Here is a 17,376-nt window from a genome sequence, read left to right on the forward strand (position 1 = left end):
CTATAATTTCTCTCATCCTACTTCTCTTCCCCCACACCAGCTCTAAATTTATAACTCTTAGTAGTTGGGTGTGTCTTTGGGGGCCAGTTTGGATCCTTCAAGTAGAAGACAGCAAGGCAGAAACAGATGTGCAGGAGATCTTTTGGGAAAGCATTGTGAAGTATAAAGGGAGAAGGGAGCAGGAATAGGCAGAGAGCACCTCCAAACCCACTGCAGGTCTGAGCCCTGTGAAAGGGGATAGGGAAGAAGAAAGATCGGCAAGGAAGAGCTTCCAGCTGCAGTGCAGCTCTGAGAAGGTTCCAGCCAGTGATGGGGAGGCTTTGATCAAAGGTTGTCTATTAGAGGAGCCCCGTGTCGGGTGGAGAAGACTTGGTTTGATATTTGATGGGAGCAGCCAGGGGGGACTGTGGGCTTGGCTGTGAACGTGCAGTGGATCCAAAGGTGTGGCAATGGAGGCTGTCAGGAAGCTATGCAGTAGGTTCCTGCGAAGGGAGCTCTGAGTGGCATAGCTATACGGTTGCCATACTTCTCTTCTAGAGGTGGTTTTCTGCACACGCTCTTCTGAAACTTGCTTTTTCTTTCAATATTTTTTGGACATTCTTCCATGTCAACACATGATTCTAGCTCATCCTTTTTAACAGCTTGATAATATTCTTTCATAGAAATGCACCATAATTAAATTTTCTTCTTTCTTTGGATGGATATTTAGATTGTTTTAATTTTTTTCCTCAATAAAAACAATGTTACAATGAACAGAGGACAAAATCCCAGAAATAGTATTTCTGCCTCAAAGATAATGCATACTAAAATTTTAATAGATATTGCCAAATTGACCTTGTTAAAGTTGTGCTTTTTGACCATCGGTGAGTAGCAGTGCCTACTTTTTCAAACTCTTACCAGTGCTAGGTATTAAGACCTTTTTAAGCTTTGCCAATTGGACACCACACAGACACACACAGAGATATACACAGCTACTGCTTTAATTTGTGTGTATTTAATTATTAGTGATAGTGTCCAGTTTTTCTTTTTTCTTTTTGGTTATTGATATTTCTTTCTTTTCTGTGAATTACATAATCATGTCATTTGCCAGTTTTTCTATAGAGTTTCTTGTCTTTTTCTTATTGATTTCTAAGATCTCTCTATATATTAGGGATAGTAACCTTTTGACATAAGTATTGAAACTGTTGTTCCCAGTTTGGTTTTGGACCTATTATATTACCAAAAATTTTCAATATTCATTTGATTGGTATAGCAGTCTTTACCTTTTTTTGCTTCTGGTTTCGTATCATGCTTGGACAGATTATACAAATATTCACCTATGTTTTATTCTAGTAATCTTTTTCTTCCATTTTTACTGAGATATAATTGACATACAACACTGTATAAGTTTCGGGTGTACACATAATGATTTAACTTACATACATCATGAAGTGATGATTACAGTAAGTTTAGTGAACATCATCTCATATAAATACATAATTAAAGAAATAGAGAAAATATCTTCCTTGTGATGAAAACTCTTAGGATTTACTCTCTTAATAACTCTCATATGTAACGTACATCACCATTAATTAACTTTATCATGCTGCACATTACATCCCTCATATTTATTTGTCTCAGAACTAGAAGTTTGTACCTTTTGCCTGCCTTCCTCCAATTCCCCCTCCCCCTACTCCCTGCCTCTGGTAGCTACAAATCTGATCTCTTTTTCTAATAGTTTGTTTTTGAAGTGTAATCGACCTACAACATTATGTTAGTTCCTAATACACAACATGGTGATTCAGTATTTCTATACATTTCCAATGATCGCCAGAAGTCTAGTCATCTGTCACCATACAAAGGTATTACATAGTTATTGACTATATTCCCCACACTGTACATTTCATACCTGTGACTCATTTATTTTGTAATTGAAAGTTTATATACCTTAATCTCCCTCCCCTATTTCTCTCCTCCCCCCAACCCCGCCCCTCTGGCAACCACCTATTTGTTCTCTCTATCTACAACTTTGTTTCTGTTTAGTTATATTTGTTCATTTATTATAGTTTTTAGATTCCACATTATAGGTGAAATTACGTGGTATTTGTCTTTCTCTCTCTGACTTATTTCACTTATCATAATAACCTTTAGGTCCATTCATGTTGTTGCAAATGCCAAGATTGAATTCTTTTTTATGGCTAAGTAATATTCCATTGTGTACATATGCCACATCTTCTTTATCCATTTATCTTTTGATGGGCACACGGGTTGCTTCCATATCTTGACTATTGTAAATAATGCTGCAATGAACGTAGGGGTGCATACATCTTTTAAAATTAGTGTTTTCATTTGTTTCAGATAAATACCCAGAAGTGGAATTACTGGATCATATGGAGTTCTATTTTTAATTTTTTGAGGAACCTCCAAACTGTTTTCCATAGTGGCTGCACCGATTTACATTCCCATCAACAATGCAAGAGGGTTCCCTTTTCTTCACATCCTTGTCAGCATTTGCTATTTGTTGTATTTTGATGGTAGCCATTCTGACAGGTGTGAGGTGATAACTCACTGTGGTTTTGGTTTGCATTTCCCCGATAATTAGTGATGTTGAGCATCTTTTCATGTGCCTGTTGGCCATCTGTATGTCTTCCTTGGAAAAATGTCTGTTCAGGCCCTCTGACCATTTTTTAATTGGGTTGTTTGTTTTTTTGATGTTGAGTTTTATGAGTTCTCTGTTTATTCTAGTAAAGCTAATGGTCTTGCATTTACATCTTTGTTCATCTGGATTTTATTTTGTTGAAGGAAATGAAGCAGTAGCAATAATGATCAAATTAACATTAATTGGATTTACTGTGTGTATGTTCTCATAATCTTATTTGATCCTCATGGCAATTCTATGAGGTAGGTTATTTATTCTCATTTTACAGAAAAGAAAATCGAAGCCTAAATGGTTTAAGTAACTTGTCTATAGTCATATAGTTATTAAGTGCCAGGGGGGGATTAGGCCCTAAGTAGTCTTATGTCAGAGCAGCTGTACATAACTGTTACAGCTTCCTTTTCCCATACGTGTCTGGGTTGGTACATTGTTCCAGTACCATTTGGGTGAATAATGTATCTTTTCTCAAATGAAGTATCACCTTTAGCATTTACTAAATGCCTACATATTCTTTGGGTCCAGAATATTCCTTGGATCCAGGTTTTCCAGTTCTTTCTTTGACTTCACATACAACTTAGAGACTCAACTTTACTCCTATCTGGAATCACAGATTCCAAGAATCATTAACTAAACATTGCTGAAAAAAAGAAGATGAGCTGTGAGTCAATTCAGTCTCATAAATCAGGATTGACCTTACAAAACTAGTAGAAACACTTAAGTGGGTAGGTTTAGAGGGCGGGGAAGAAGTGCTTGAACCTTGCGCCTGCCTCCGAGTGATGGATACTTAAGGAGGAAGGGGTGGTGGAATTGGGGTGAAACCTTGTGGGTAATCAATCCTATGCTGTAATGGTGGAGGCCCTTTCAAAGGGGCTCCGAAAGACAAATGGCAGGGCTCTTAAAAAAAAAAAAGAACAGAACCTGGAGGATGTGGGCATCCTCCATGAAGTGGCATGCAACTCTTTGTACTGCCACATAGAGCTCTTTCGCAAGGTACACACACGGATCCCGTGTCGTACTTGAACAGCTTCTTCTTTAAAATAGTATTTGCATATGACATCATTGGGGCATCCAGCCAATTTTGAAGAGTTGGGAAACACACCCATGTTCTTGGGAAGCAAGTGATCGATTAAACTGCTTCCCATGGGGATTATTTGCGGTGGGGAAACTTCTCAGGAATAAATATTTCAGTAATGACAGAACAAGAAGTACTGGTGAAGAGGGGCAGATTTTTCAAAAGCTGTGTTTTCATTTATTACACATGTAGTGGATATTTGAATATCCCTCAAGTGTAGTATTACACATGAGGGATATTCAAAGGCATCTTCTTTTTGCAAAGAGACAAGATTTGAATGAGAAGTTCTACGAAAGGAGTGGGTAATTTTTCTTTCCTTTCCTCCCTTTTTCCTCCAGAGAAGGAATGTCAGTGAAAGACTATGAATTCGGCAACATTTGGCAACAGAAAATGTAGAAGGGCCTGAAAAAGAATCTATTTTAATTAAAATAAAATTGAGGGCTTCCCTGGTGGCGCAGTGGTTGAGAGTCCGCCTGCCGATGCGGGGGACACGGGTTCGTGCCCCGGTCCGGGAAGATGCCACATGCCGCGGAGCGGCTGGGCCCGTGAGCCATGGCCGCTGAGCCTGCGCGTCCGGAGCCTGTGCTCCGCAACGGGAGAGGCCACAACAGTGAGAGGCCCGCGTACCGCCAAAATAAATAAATAAATAAATAAATAATAAAATTGAAAGCAAGGAAGAGAGAATGCAAGAAAATTGGTACAAGTTTTTGTTCGTTTACTGGATATTGACTGGGTAGCAACTGCGTTCTGGTACTGTGACAGACGTGGGGAGTAAGATGTAGACCTGTCCTCAAGCAGCTCATAGCCTGGGTAGGAAAAATGGAGATCTGAGAAATAAAAATCAAGCACAGATTTTGTCTGGATTTGTTAATCCCATAATCCTAATAACAGATACAAACTACTATATATAAAATAGATAAGCAACAAGGAATTACTGTGTAGCATAGGGAACTATATACAATATCTTGTAATAACCTATAATAGAAAATAATCTCTCTCTATATATACACACATAAACTTACTGTATGCCTGAAACTAACACAATATTGTAAATCAACTGTACTTCTTCTTTTCTTTTTTTCTTTTTGGCCGCACTGTGCACCTTGTGGGAATCTTAGTTTGCCGACCAGGGATTGAACCTGGGTCCCGGCAGTGAGAGTGCTGAGTCCTAACCACTGGACCGCCAGGGAATTCCCTCAACTATACCTCAATTTTAAAACACTGGGGGAAATTTTTTTTAAAAAGAGAGAGAACAGATTTGGGAAAGGACAATGTCATGCGGATGGGGCAGGAAAGTATTTTTCCTTTCTGAATTCTGCCACTTCGTACTTCCCAGACTTCCTTTTCTTACTGGAAAGTGGACGTGGCAATGCTCCTTGCTCATGGTCGTGGAGAGAGAAAGCCTGTTGAATGAATGCGAGAGCTGGGTAGCCTCTCTCGGCTCAGAAGCAGAGCTTCGGAGGAAAAACCAAACCCTGCCTGGTGCACCCTGAGCACCTGTAGGGGAACGTGCCAGCAGCCGCCTGATGCTGAGGGACTCACCAGCCCTCATCCTTGAGGTGATGGGGGAAAGCCTGGCCTCATCTTGGATTTTCATTTTGATCTGCATGAGGGGAAGGGTGTAGAGCACCCCAGAGCTATGTGCTCGGACCTCTTTCTCTTTTCTGTCTGTACGCCCTCTTGGAGATCTTTCAGTCCTGTGGCTTTAAATACTATTTGTATGCACCAAGCATGCCTGGAGTTATACCCCCAGCCACGACCCCTCCCATGGTCCCTCCACATGATGTATCCAGCTAGCTACTTGACATCTCCACTTGGATATCAAGTGAGCATTTCAAATTGAGATGTCGCAGGTTGGGTCCTTGATACAGCCCACTAGATCATTCTTCTGCTTCTCCATGAATGGTGATTCCATTTTCCCAGGGACTCAGGCCAAAATTCTTGGAGCCATCCACGACGTCTCACTTTGTCACCACCCCGCACACCCTGCCAGCTCTATCTTTAAAATCTCTCCCATTTCATCACCGTTCCCATGGCCACTGCCGTGCCCCCCGCCGGGTCTAAGCCAGCATCAGTCTCCCCTGGACTGTGGCCGTGACCTCCACCTGCACTGCCTCATGCTACTCTTGCCCCCTTCAATGTCTTCAATACAGGGTCCTTCCTGTACAACATAAGGTAGACCGTGTTACTCCCTTGTTTAAAACTACCCAGTGGCTCCCATCTCAGAGTAGAAGCCGACGTCTCTAAAGCGTTTTCCCTGTCTGCTCTGCCTCGCCGCATGCCCTGTGATTGCCCCGGTCGCTCACCTCCTCGCCCGTGCCAACACCCGGCTCCGTGTTGTTCCTTGACTATATGCCCAGCGCTCTGCCACCTCAGGATCTCTGCACAGGTCACTCCCTCACCTCCAGGCTTTTCACTCTGTTACCGGGGGTCTCACAGGGAAATAGCTGATGCACTCAGCGTCCGATAACTCGAGGAGGATTGACGTAGGAGGCGTGGAGGGGAACCACGTGGGCTGTGTAGCAGTCACCTGGGGCTTGGAAGAAGCTGGCCCAGAGCCCTTGGTGTCTGTGTTTTTCCAGCAGCATCAGGCTCTGTGCCTACAGGAAATCTATTCATAGGGCTTTTCCCAAAGTGGGTTCCACAGGGGTCTCTGGGAGGTTCTCCCATCTGCTGACTCTTGTTCTGCAGGTTTTGATGAACTGTTTTGATTTTAGGATTTCAGACAAGGCTAGGACTCGTAGTCCTTCTGCAAAAGGTCCTGAGGTGGTCTGGAGCCTGAAGTGTCGGGATGGTGGCTGCCCGGTCACAACACTGGAAATAAGCACTTTGCTCTGGGCAGGCAGTGACCACTGGGTCACGGCTACCACCTGTCCAGCATGTGTAAAACCACGCCCATCAGAACTGATGAAAGGAGAACCAGGAAATCTAAGTGGCTGCTGGAATGAAGGTCCTCAGCTTCACAACCTGCCGTGTGTGAGATGGTGGGAAAGGGCACGGCTTCAGACAGGATTGTCCTGGTGATTCTCAAAGACTGTCCTGAGATACTCAGACCTTAGAAGTACATCCCTTGTAAATACTCTTATCTTTCAGTTTTGTTATATGACAACTTGTATTCTTTAGTTTCTGGTTACCTTTAATTGGTAGGCGGCCTCTAACTTCTAGTTTTAAGTTTCTCTGCCCCGTGACTTGTTTAATTTTTGTGACATGTAAAATATTTGATTTACTAAAACTCCGCCTTTTTACAAACATCTTAAATAGCCCTCTCGTGCAGAGGACACGAGGCAGCGTGCATCTCACCCCCGGAATCACCTGCTTCTTTTTTTTTTAATTGGGGTATAGTTGTTTTATAATGTTGTGTTAGTTTCTACTATACAGCGAAGTGAATCAGCCATATGTACACATATATCCCCTCTTTTTTGGATTTCCTGGAATCACCTGCTTTTGAATTGCAGGGATGAGCTCTCCTCATGGTGGTGGCTCCTGTGTTCCTTGGGTGACGTAAGTGCCAGGAGGATGGGACCCTGTGCCATAGACCAGGATGGGATGGATATTTGAATGAACAGTGAGTGTCAGACACTTCACTGTGCCATTTTCCTTTGCCTCCCCTTTGGTTCTCAGCAGAAGATCTTTTCTCTTGAGTCAGTTTTCCCCCCGCTTTGATATGCAATTGTAATAAGAACCTATCTGAAGTTGCCAGTAGAGACTTCAGTGCGGTATTGATGACCTGTTGCCAAAAATTGAAGTAGTAGAAAGCAGTGCTTAAGGAATCAGGAAGTAAAGCTGTCACTTGAAGACTTGTGCTCCTACGTAAGCAGGTTTGACCACCCCAAAGTAATTGAACGGTTTGGTTTACCCTCTTCCTGTCTTCACTGTCGTCCCCATTTCTTGTAAAATGCCATTTAAAGGAAATAAATGGAGGGTGTGGGCAGTGAAAATGAATGATCTGGTTCATGGAATTTTGAACTTTTGATGAAGCCCAAGGGGACTAGATGGGGGCAAAAGATGACTTTGAATTTTTCTTTGCTTCTCTCCATGATAAGTCAGAGTTTGAAGTAGAAAAGTGAAATTCAGTACTTCCCCTGACTAAACGTTTCTTATGAAATGAACATATTAGCCTCCTTGAGGCCATCCAGGCTTATTCTGTGTGCCCTCGGATTGTCCAATGGTCTGAGGACCTGATGAGTCAGTGAAGCTCTTTGACCTGTAGTTCACAACCCTATTCTAAGACAAGGAAAACCGGAAATTATCTTGAACAATGAAACTCTGCCTGTCTTTGTCGGTGCCAAGTGCTCATTTCTCTCAGGTGACATTTTAAGGAGGGAGACAGGGCAGAGTGGCGATGACTCCCCCATGAGGAATTCATTCAGATGTAGCTCTTCTGAGACTGTGACCGTTTTTTTAATATTTAACTTTTGTTTCTCTGCTTTATCTTTCTTCACCAACCTTTGCTGGGTTTGAAGACATTGGTGGATCGTTATCTGTTGCCACAGACTCAGTGGCACATCTGGGAACAGCTGCTCTGGGCTGGGGCGTGGCCGGCTGCTGGCTGACCGAGGCTGGCCCCTGCTGGAGCCACTCAGGGGCTCCGCTCTGCCTCAGGTTTCTTGTCCTCCTCCTGGGTCTAACAGAATAGCCCAGAAATGCTCTTTTCATGCCAAAGGTGGAAACACAAAAGAGCAAGCAGAAATACATAAAGTCTCTTGAGGCCTAGGCTCCAAGCGGGCATACCATCACTTCTGCCTCATTTACGGGCCAAAGCAAGTCAGATGGAGCAGGGAGATTGCCTCACTGTGGGGCGAGGGGGGACTCCAAATTCACAGTGACGGGGGTATGGACATGAGGGGGAGAGAAGAGCGGGAACCTTAATGCCATCGTCTTCCTCAGTTGGTTCAAAGAAACTTGCTCACAGCTAAAATTAAATAAAATTTCCCTTCTTTGCAATTTATCTTTTTCAGAAAACCAGAACCTATGGCTCTCTTTGCAGTTTTTCAGACAACATTCCTCTTGGCATTGCTGTCCTTGAGAACTTACGAAAGTGAAGGTAAGAAGTGGAAAGAACAGTAAAAAAAAAAAAAAAAAAAAAAAAATCACCTAGGGGAAAAAAAACAAGGTGACAGGTACTTTGGAGAAAAATCAACAGGTCATTTTTCTTTGAAAATTACTTGAAATTGGTAAGTAGCAGTGATTACCTTAGTCATGAGCTTCCTCATCTTGATGGCTCATTTTAGTAAGCTATACCTTAACCTTGATTTCCCGGTCAGTGGAGTAAACTATGCCTTAACCTTGATTTCCCGGTCAGTGGAGTAAGCTATACCTTAACCTTGATTTCCTGGTCAGTGGAGTAAGCTATACCTTAACCTTGATTTCCTGGTCAATGGAGTAAGCTATACCTTAACCTTGATTTCCCGGTCAATGGAGTAAGCTATACCTTAACCTTCATTTCCCGGTCAATGGAGTAAGCTATACCTTAACCTTCATTTCCGGGTCAATGGTAACTTGTCAGTGAATCTAATCCCAGAGAATGTCATGATCAATATATGGTCCATGGCCATTGCCAGAGGAGTTCCTTCTAAACTTGCTGGGTAGAGATGGGTTATGTGTCCAGTGTCGGCTGCAAGGTTAGAGCAAGTTGGGCTGTGCCACAACTGCGTTCGTTGAGAGGCTGTTACCTGCAAGATAATATGCTAAGTGCTGAAATGCTGTTTATGGGTAAAGAAATAGTATTTGTCTCTTAGCTACTCGCACAGCGAAGGTATTTGGCCATAAATCAACTTTGTAAATAAAGTCAGTAAGAATTCAACACCATTAAAATGTTTATGTGTATTTTATCACTTTGAGCCAGTTTGAAGACAGATTCAAACTTGAGAGAGTTTCTATGGGTGTATAAAGTTTGTGTTGCCTTTACCTGTATTTTATAAAGCTTTACCTTTTCCTCTTTCTGCATTTATTCTTTGCTGTATACTCCCTTTGTAACAGAGGGTACAGGCATATGCTCTTAGTAATTACTCACACAATTCCTGTCCATGGATTCATGAAAATGATGTTTGCAAGAAATGTCCATAGAAGTTATCCATTTCCCTTGAAACTCTGTGATAAGCTATTTGGAAATAAAAGGAAAATTTTGTTCTGATAAGAGCTCAATTCTCCATCTGATATTCTTGAGGTCTGGGTTTAGTTTTTTATGAGGTTCAGGGCACATGAGAAGGTGCTACTTTTATGGGTTCTTAAAAATCACAGTTTGATTGTTGGTTTCTTCCATAATCTGGAGCTGAAAGGTGGAAATTAGGAGGACTCCTCTTTTGTAGTATCGATACCCCTCACTCCATCGATCTTACTTGCTAAAATCTAGGCATGACACACTGGGGCTGAGTGGGTGGTCTGTACCATAAGAATGTCTAGGTTCAGTTAGAGCTCCTGATTCCCAGACAGACCCAGGGCCCCAACTCCAGGCTCTCCAGAGAAGCCAGGTGTTTAACCCAGGTGTTTAACCCTAAGCTTTTGGCCCAGCTCACTTCCTTAGTGAAGTCTCCATATCTGATCTGACAACTGTTTACTGTGAGCCTTCTACTTACAAGGGACTCTGCTCTCAGGGCAAGCTCTGTTGCTCACCCTTTCAGCTTCCTTTATTTAGATCCAACTTGCATTTACCTGTTTTTCTCTCCACCAGTCTTTGTTTCTGCTTCCAGCTTTCTCAGCTAAGCATACCCGCTTTGCGAAGTGATCCTGCTTTGTCCTCACCCTAACTGCTTGGATTTCTTGTCTCGATTTCTGCTGCATCTGACCCAGTACCTACTAAATGTCCACTCAAACCACTGGGCTTCTCACTCAATCACTCAGCCAGGCTCAGGCCTGAGACTCCCTTTCAGGTAACCTAGCTTCTCCTGTCCAATGAGACAGAGCCCAGGCTCACTTCCTGTCGGCCCTGGGCTCACTCTCCATCAGCCAGAGATCGTGACTAGCATTTGGATGTATTTTCTTCCAGTCTCTTGTGCGCATGTTTGCACAGACAGAGAAAGAGATATAAACGTGTAGGGTTTTTTTAATAGAGGTAAAATTATACTATATGTACACCGGGAGTATTTATACTATACATACTTTAATAAGTGTATATAGTATAAAGTTTATATATAAAGTATACTTGTTGAAGTATAACTAGTGTAAAGTATACATACTTATTACAGTATATATAGTATAAAGTATATATATTATATGTAATATAAGTATATATACTAGGAAGTTATACTATATATACTTATTAAAGTGTATACAGGTAAATTATTAAACAAGTGAAGTATATATACTTTAATAAGTTTACTTTTGTATATACTTATCAAAATAATTAATACAATATATGACGAGAGTTTTTACCTTTGATGTTAAAAGTTTTTCTAGAAATAACATATTTAATGGCTGCATGGTATCCCATCTTACGAATGGGCCATGGTTTATTTCCTTAAAGAGTGTTGTTGGGACCAGACAGAGAAACAGGTTGGGGAACATAGGAGGACAGTCTGTGACTAGAGCTAGGTCTGTCTGATTCCAAGCCTGCCCTTTTTGGCCACACGCCGGTACAGCGTTATAAATTAAAGAGTTGGGCCAAGAGCCCTGGGTTCTGGTTGGGTTGTGTGGCCTTGGGAAAGTCACTCCCCTTTTCTTAGTTTCAATTTCCTCATCCTCAATTTCCTTTATCTCTCTGACTTTCCCTTGGCATTGCGTGCTATTTCCCAAGGATGTTCTAAATTGCTTTCCACCCAGTTATTTCCGACTGCTGTCTCTCGAGTACCTGAGTCACTCAACACTCACCAAGAGCATGTGTCAATATAAAGAATTCCCCTTTTGTCTAAAGCATCATATGGCAGCCTTCTAGAGCTTCCAGAAGTAAAGTTGATACTTGTAGGTGACTCACTCATTCAGCAACCAGCCACGGAGTGTCTATACCGTAAGAGGTACGTTACGGTCTTGGTTCCAGTGTGCTGAGTAAGACTCAGTTCCACCCGTTTTCAGCTCACAGTCTGTGGAGAGACAAACACAGAACAGGCTATGACAGCACGCTGAGATCAGGGCTCACACGCTGGGTGGGAAAAGCAGCCCTGGGGAGAAGAGAGTGCCAGGAAGGACGAATTATTAGTGAGGCGCTGCTGGTCAGGCAGGCACTTGATATCATGGTGATGCTGGATCTCTGTCATTTGAGATCCGCATCTGCTGCGGGTAAGACGTCATGCCAAGTTCTGGGGACAAGAGTTCGTTCAAAGGTGCATAAGCCTCTGCCTCTGTCCTCCAGGAAATTTGAATCTAGAGTGAGACTGACAGCAACGAACAACCATACAGGCAAGATGAAATGAGGGCTAGGAAAGGTGGGGTGACTCTGCATGCACCCTGCTTCCCTGGTGCTGATGGCTACACGGCTACTAAAACAACCTCCCCCCCGTTCCATAAGGGATCTGCCCTTTCATCTCTCCCCATCTCCCTCTAGTTCACTGTATTAGGCTTGGAAGACACAGGTTTAGAGAGAGAATGAATAACAGCTGTTGCCTCTAACTAGAGGCATTGAGACATTTTATTCACAAAGGAGATAAAACCTCTAGCCAAATAACAATAGAATATGACCACCATGTTTGGGCTTTGAGCATTCAGGAATTCCAACTTACTTCATTTACCTTTGAGTGAATAGGGCCTGATACATGATTCACTCTGCCCAAACTCGTTAAGAATCAGAATGCCAATTTATTAACTTTCAGTGGGGAATAAAACTGGAAAGATAACTGGGGCTCAGCCTTTTGGTGTAAATTTAGAAGACTAAATTATGCATTCTGCAGTGTCATTGTAGTGAAGTGAACCAGATATCTTAATATTTCTTTTAAAATCTAGCATATTAAGCTCAATATAAAAAAAACCAAACAACCCAATCCAAAAATGGGCAGAAGATCTAAATAGACATTTCTCCAAAGAAGACATACAGATTGCCAACGAACGCACAAAAGGATGCTCAACATCACTAATTATCAGAGAAATGCAAATCAAAACTACAGTGAGGTATCACTTCACACAGGTCAGAATGGCCATCATCAAAAAGTCTACAAACAATAAATGCTGGAGAGGGTGTGGAGAAAAGGGAACCCTCTTGCACTGTTGGTGGGAATGTAAATTGATACTGCCACTATGGAGAACAGTATGGAGGTTCCTTAAAAAACTAAAAATAGAATTACCATATGACCCAGCAATCCCACTACTGGGCATATACCCTGAATTCAAAAAGAGTCATGGACCACAATGTTCACTGCAGCTCTATTTACAATAGCCAGGACATGGAAGCAACCTAAATGTCCATCAACAGATGAATGGATAAAGAAGATGTGGTATATATACACACTGGAATATTACTCAGCCATAAAAAGAAATGAAATTGAGTTATTTGTAGTGAGGTGGATGGACCTAGAGTGTGTCATACAGAGTGAAGTAAGTCAGAAAGAGAAAAACAAATACCATATGCTAACACATACATATGGAATCTATAAAAAAGGTTCTGAAGAACCTAGGGGCAGGACAGGAATAAAGACACAAAGGTAGAGAATGGACTTGAGGACACAGGGAGGGGGAAGGGTAAGCTGGGACGAAGTGAGAAAGTAGCATGGACATATATACACTACCAAATGTAAAATAGGTAGCTAGTGGGAAGCAGCGCATAGCACAGGGAGATCAGCTTGGTGCTTTGTGACCACCTAGAGGGGTGGGATAGGGAGGGTGGGAGGGAGACGCAAGAGGGAGGGGCTATGGAGATATATGTATACATGTAGCTGATTCACTTTGTTATACAGCAGAAACTAACTCACCATTGTAAAGCAATTATACTCCAATAAAGATGTTAAAAAAAAATCTAGGGCTTCTCTGGTGGCGCAGTGGTTGAGAGTCTGCCTGCCGATGCAGGGGACACGGGTTCATGCCCCAGTCCGGGAAGATCCCACATGCCGCGGAGCGGCTGGGCCCGTGAGCCATGGCCGCTGAGCCTGCGCGTCCGGAGCCTGTGCTCCGCAACGGGAGAGGCCACAACAGTGAGAGGCCCGTGTACCGCAAAAAAAAAAAAAAAAAATCTAGCATATTATATGGTTCTGAAAGTAATACGTGTTTTCTAAAGAACATTTGCAAAGTACAGAAAAGCATGAAAAAGAAAGTTAAAATCACTCAACCTCACCATCCAGAAATGACTGTTAACATTTTAGTTTTACTTCTCTTTATAGCTTTTTAAAAATAATATAAGTACTTTAAAAAATATAAAATGGAGTGCATAGTTCAATATGATTTTTTTAAGTGTATGGAAAAAAGTCAAGCAAAACATACATGATTTGAACTTGGCAATGGAGTGAGAGTGGAGTTGGTAGGATGCTGGGGATTCAATTTCTGTATTATTTGAACATTTTTATCATGATCATGTATATTTTAAAAATAATTTTTATTGAGGTGAAATTCATGTAACAAAATTAATCAGTTTATGGTTAAAGTGGACAAATCAGTGACATTTAGTACATTGAATATGTTTTGCAATTACCACCTCTATATAGTTCCAAAACGTTTTTATTATCCCCAAAGGAAAGCCTGTAATCATTAAGCAATTATCCCCTATTCCTCCCTCCCTCAGCCCCTGGCAACTACCAGTCTGCTTTATCTCTCTATGGATTTATCTATTCTGAATATTTCTTATGAACTGAATCATACTATGTATATGAGACCTTTTATATCTGGCTTCTTTCACTTAGTGTAATGTTTTCAAGGTTTGCCTAATTTGTAGCATCATTCCTTATTCCGTCGAATGGATATACCACACTTTGTTCATCCAGTCATCTGCTGATGGACATTTGGGTTGTTGCCACCGTTTGGCTATTGTGAAGAGTGCTGCTACAAACATTTGTGTACGAGTATTTGAGTCTCTACTTTCAATTCTTTGGAATATATACCTAGGAATGGAATTGTTGGGTCATATGGTGATTTTAACTCTTTGAGGAACTTCCAAAATGTTTTCTACGGTGCTAAAGCCATTTTACGTCCCCACCAGCAATGTACAAAGGTTCTAATTTCTCAATATCCTCACAATGCTTATTTCCATTTTTAAAATTATAGCCATCCTGTGAGTGTAAGATAGTATCTCATTATGGTTTTGATTTGCGTTTCCTTAATGACTAATGATGTTGAGCATCTTTTCATGTGCTTTTTCATCATTTGTACATCTTCTTTGGAGAAATGCCCATTCAAGTCATTTGCCCATTTTTTAAACTGAGTTGTTTGTCTTTTAGTTGTTGAGTTGTAAGAGTTCTTTATATATTCTGGATGCTAGATAAGTGATTTGCAAATATTTTCTCCCATTCTTAGTTTGTTTTTCTCTTTCTTGACAAGGTCCTTTGATGCACAAAAGTTTTACATTTTGATGGAGTTCAATTTATCTATTTTTTTCTTTTTTGGCTCATGCTTTCCTGTCATATCTAAGGACCCACTGCCAACTCCAAGGTCATGGGAGTCCATACTGAGATTTTAATTGGTGCTCTAGCCATCCCCAGCACTGCATTTACAAAATATTACAAAGGATGGGTATATTTTTGGGAAGATAGTCATTGATGGCTGATAACTTGGGTTTTATGGACACTCTTGTTAACCTAACTTCCATAGAATGAATTTTCTGAGATTTTTTAAAATAAATTCTGAGGCTAATGCTTTACTTGGATAGTGAACCTGTCTACCATGTGGACCATTCACATGAAAAGCTTCATGCTTATATCTACCAGGAATGCTTCTCAGCTTATCTGGCTGGGTCCAGAGCCCCGTCCTTTTCATCTGTATCCTGAGTTTGGCAGGACATGGTGGGAGCCATGCAGCATACTTCTCAGACATTCCATTCCACGTGACCTTTGACTGGGCAGGATGCTCCTGCCTTAACAGTTGGCGGGCAGTGCAATAAAGGGGAGCAAGGTTTTGGTATTAGAGAGATCTATACTTAAATCCCATATAGCTTTGTGTAAATCATTTAAGCTTAGTGAACTTTAGTTTCCCCATCTATAAAAAATTACTGTCTGAGTTTTACAGTGGGCATTACACGAGACAACGTATGTGAAGCACCTAGCACTGTGCCTGGTAAAGAGTACGTGTTCAATCTCGTTGTCGCTGTTATTTTTACCTCTCTGTGGGAAAAACAGCACATGTAGAATGGCAGTTTTGGAACATTTTTTTCCAGTATTAGAGATTCTTTCCATTTTTATTCTCAAAAGAACATACTCTCTTGCCTTTTGAACTAGGTGCCAGAGGGTCTCAGATCACTAGGGGAAACCCCCAAAGAACTAGAAAAATGGATGCTGAAAAGGTGGAATGTGCTCCACCATGGACCGTCAATTATCAGTTATTTTTTCCTCTACAGTCTTAATCTTTTCAGTACCTTTGCACCATTCCCAGTTCACTTCAGACTCCCTCAGAAGGGAGTGAACCCAGTTGATTCGGCAATACACAATTCCTTTTGAATCTGTACAGCATTTCCTCTGCTTATGTAAAAAGTGGTGCTTTGTTCTTCTCCAGGAATTAGCAGCGATCTCACTCCATCAGGCCCCATCCTCTCTCTGGGCTGTTTCCTAGCTCACTGACCTCAGCAAATCTGTTTCGTGTTTGAATCTCTACTCTTCGACAGACTCTATCACACCACTAAATATTCTAAACTTGCAATGACTCATTACTTCTTACGAGTCTGTTGTGTCTCTCCAGCTAGGTTCCTTCCTTGAGCTAGAAACCTTGTCACAATTATTTTACTTCACACTAAGTGCCTAGTCTCATCCGAAGAGTCCAGTGAATTCTTGCCAGAGGTGTTTTAAGTTCAGTGCGTTGAGATTTAAGCAATAATATCTAGAGATGGAACTTGCTGTCACTTTATAGCTACTTAATAAACTATGAAATATTGACTTCCAAAAAGAAAACTCTCATTTTAGATGTCCTCTTATAGCAGATTTATAGCAAAACGTCCTCTTTCTTTATTTATAGCAAAAAGTCCTCTTGAAATGAAATTTATAGCAAAATGTCCTCTTTCTTTATTCAGCCTTATTACAAATTTCTGAACCATTTAGATTGTTCGATAGAGTATCCTTTTGTCTTGTGAAACTGTTTATCAATTTATTAATTTGCTATGTATCATTGAGCAAGTCATTTCATTCATCTAGGTCTTAATTTCTTTATCTGCTGAGTGATTTCTGAATTCCCTCCAGGTTTTCAAAGTGTCTAATTCTAGAATGTATATGTGAGCAATAATTTCTCCAGCTAAACAATGATGATATTGAACAGTTTAATTATCTGTGACTATTCAATCATACTCCTATTAAATGTTATTTCATATCTTGTTTTGGCCTTTCAGTCTTATCTGAACCTTTACCATTAACTCCTGAATCGCTGAAAGTTTCTGTCAATTCTACGTGTCAGTGTTTGCATTTACAATGGACTGTCCACAGCCTCGCTTATCATCAGGAATTGAAAATGGTTTTTCAGATACAGATCAGTAGATTTAAAACATCCAATGTCATCCGGGTGGTAAGTATTTTTCTTTTTGGCTCAATATTTAAAAAATCCTTTTCTGACACTGTGTTTTATCTTTTATAACATCCCCCCAAATCCCAATATGGAAATATTTGGGCAACTCAGAATACTT

The 17,376-nt window shown here is 41.2% G+C and overlaps 1 protein-coding gene across 1 annotated transcript in view; it reads left to right on the forward strand.

The window, feature by feature from the left end:
* OSMR (oncostatin M receptor) overlaps window positions 1-17,376 on the forward strand; it is a 57,581-nt gene that overhangs the window by 6,842 nt on the left and 33,363 nt on the right. The window contains exons 2-3 of the mRNA XM_060295413.2: window positions 8,666-8,751; window positions 17,086-17,258. Coding sequence (XP_060151396.1) covers window positions 8,679-8,751; window positions 17,086-17,258 — 246 coding nt within the window. The 5' untranslated portion in view covers window positions 8,666-8,678. The remainder of the gene's footprint in view (window positions 1-8,665; window positions 8,752-17,085; window positions 17,259-17,376) is intronic.

This window comes from Globicephala melas, chromosome 3, assembly GCF_963455315.2.
Source record: "Globicephala melas chromosome 3, mGloMel1.2, whole genome shotgun sequence".
NCBI lineage: Eukaryota > Metazoa > Chordata > Mammalia > Artiodactyla > Delphinidae > Globicephala > Globicephala melas.